We start from the raw sequence: 2311 nt of genomic DNA, 5'->3' as shown, positions 1-2311 counted from the left end.
ATAGACTAGACTATAGACTAGACTATAGACTAGACTATAGACTAGACTATAGACTAGACTATAGACTAGACTATAGACTAGACTGTAGACTAGACTATAGACTAGTCTCTAGACTAGACTGTAGACTAGACCATAGACTAGTCTATAGCCTAGACTATAGACTAGACTATATACTAGACTATAGACTAGACTATATACTAGACTATAGACTATGAGTATCTGTCGCCTTTGAGTATCTGTCGTAGGAATATCAATTTCCTGAAAAAAAACTCAGGAATAATTTGTCTATAATAATTATATTTCTATTTATATATGCTACAAGATATAATTTATTTTTGAATACAAATTTGTAATTAATTGTAGACATAATAAACCTTCATTTATAAACTTAAACTTATTAAAAATATAAATCTTCTTGTTTCTCTTTTAGGCTCAAAAGGTATTGGCTCTCGTTTCGATGAACAACGACTTACACTTAGAATCCATCGGGGGCGAGGTTCAAATCAACACGATTCTACACACAGTAATGGTAGTACCCAGAGTACTACCACCACTTTGGGTACACCATCTCCCGAGAGATTAAGTAAATATTCTACGCGTAGACAACATAATAATCATGACAAAATTAAAATTTCCGTTTCTTATCCTTCGAATGATAATATTTCGGAATTAGCACATGGTCATGATGGCATACATCTCGAAAGGGGTAGAGAACATAGGGCTTCGTCGGCAAGTAGTGGTAATATGTTGTTTGCCGTACACTATGGTTCACATAATGGACGGGACTGTAATGAGACCCAGTTGTATAGACATCAACATCAGCATGACAGTAATTGTTATTTACAAGTGGGTAAAAATATGCCAGATATGTTGAGAAGAACTTCGAATACGAGTGAACATCAACAGAATAGACCGAATAAGAAAATGGGCAAGAGAAATATTAAGGCTCAAGTGAAAAGGTTTCGCATGGAGACTAAGGCTGCCAAAACCTTAGCCATTATAGTGGGTCTTTTTATATTCTGTTGGTTGCCGTTTTTTACCATGTACATTATAAGACCTTTCTGTGAGGATTGTATAGATCCTTTACTATTTTCCGTACTCTTTTGGTTGGGCTATTGTAACTCTGCTGTTAATCCCATGATTTATGCTTTATTCTCTAAAGATTTCCGTTTTGCCTTTAAACGTATCATATGCAAATGCTTCTGTTCCGGCAAAAGTATCAATATGAAAACTTCTAGACGTGGCTCTGATATGTCAGCCATACGCATACGAGCACGAACACCTAGCATAACACCCAGTGCAGCGGCTCATTCGTTTGGCGATGAGTCGGAGTTGCATCATTCCGAAATGAGTTCGAACGATAGATGACGTTCATTTGGACCCACAAATTCAAGTTCATCGAATAGTTTGGGGGTCCGTAAGACGAGTTTGAAAGTTCCTGTTTATGAAATCTGTCATCCGTTGGTGATGGATATCGGCAGTAATACGAACGGGAAACGTACACAGTTGTAGCCCTTATCCGAGGCGGCGCGGGGCAGTAGTTGTAGTAGTCATAATAGGGAGGAGATTAGTTTGCAAGTATTTACTAGATCTAGTAAATTAAAAAGGGGTAGGGCAATACGCTTAAAGTAATGAAATTAATATTTACACAAATTAAAAAACATAATAATAATAATTGTATAAAAATTTAAATAAAGTGTAGTTAAATAAATCATTTCAATACTCGTTTGTAAAAATACAATAACAATTTAATTAAAAGCAAATTTAAATACTTATATTTAGGGAAATAATTGTCTTTGAGCTTGTAAGTTAAAATTTAAATATATTTATAAACAAAAATAAACTAAAATACTTAATTAAATTTTGCCATTTGTTTATAAAGTTATTATACATCCATAACTATAAGCTTAATTTATTTTTGCTGAATTAATTGTTTAAGTGCAAATTTTCTAAGGTTTTTATTAAACAATTTTATTGATTTGTATATAAAAATATATACATTTATTAAAACACTTTCAGATATTTAACTAAATAATAAAAATATGTTTAACATAAATAAATAAACAAAAAAAATTTCTAACTTATGCGCTCTGGCAAATTTTGCATGTGAAATAAATAAATATTTAAATAAATTTAATCTAGCATTTCAATTGATATTTTTCTATTTATTTTATATTTACATAAATGTACAAATAAATAACAAATTAAGTAAAACTAAATATAAAACATTTAAATATTGATGATGATATAAATTCAATTCATTTGTTATTTACAAATATATTTATTAAAAAAAATGCATTAAAAGATTAAA

General features: G+C 30.8%; 1 protein-coding gene across 1 annotated transcript in view; it reads left to right on the top strand.

Annotated features, from left to right (window-relative positions):
* Positions 1-2041, top strand: part of LOC111680619 (octopamine receptor Oamb) — a 65695-nt gene extending 63654 nt beyond the window's left edge. Inside the window, exon 5 of the mRNA XM_046948619.1 lies at positions 431-2041. Within this exon, the coding sequence (XP_046804575.1) occupies positions 431-1368 (938 nt within the window). The 3' untranslated portion in view covers positions 1369-2041. The remainder of the gene's footprint in view (positions 1-430) is intronic.
* The last annotated feature ends 270 nt before the right edge of the window (positions 2042-2311 follow it).

This window comes from Lucilia cuprina, chromosome 4, assembly GCF_022045245.1.
Source record: "Lucilia cuprina isolate Lc7/37 chromosome 4, ASM2204524v1, whole genome shotgun sequence".
Classification (NCBI taxonomy): Eukaryota; Metazoa; Arthropoda; class Insecta; order Diptera; family Calliphoridae; genus Lucilia; species Lucilia cuprina.
The sequence above is the reverse complement of the archived record's forward strand: the minus strand, read 5'-3'. Positions and strand labels throughout refer to the sequence as shown.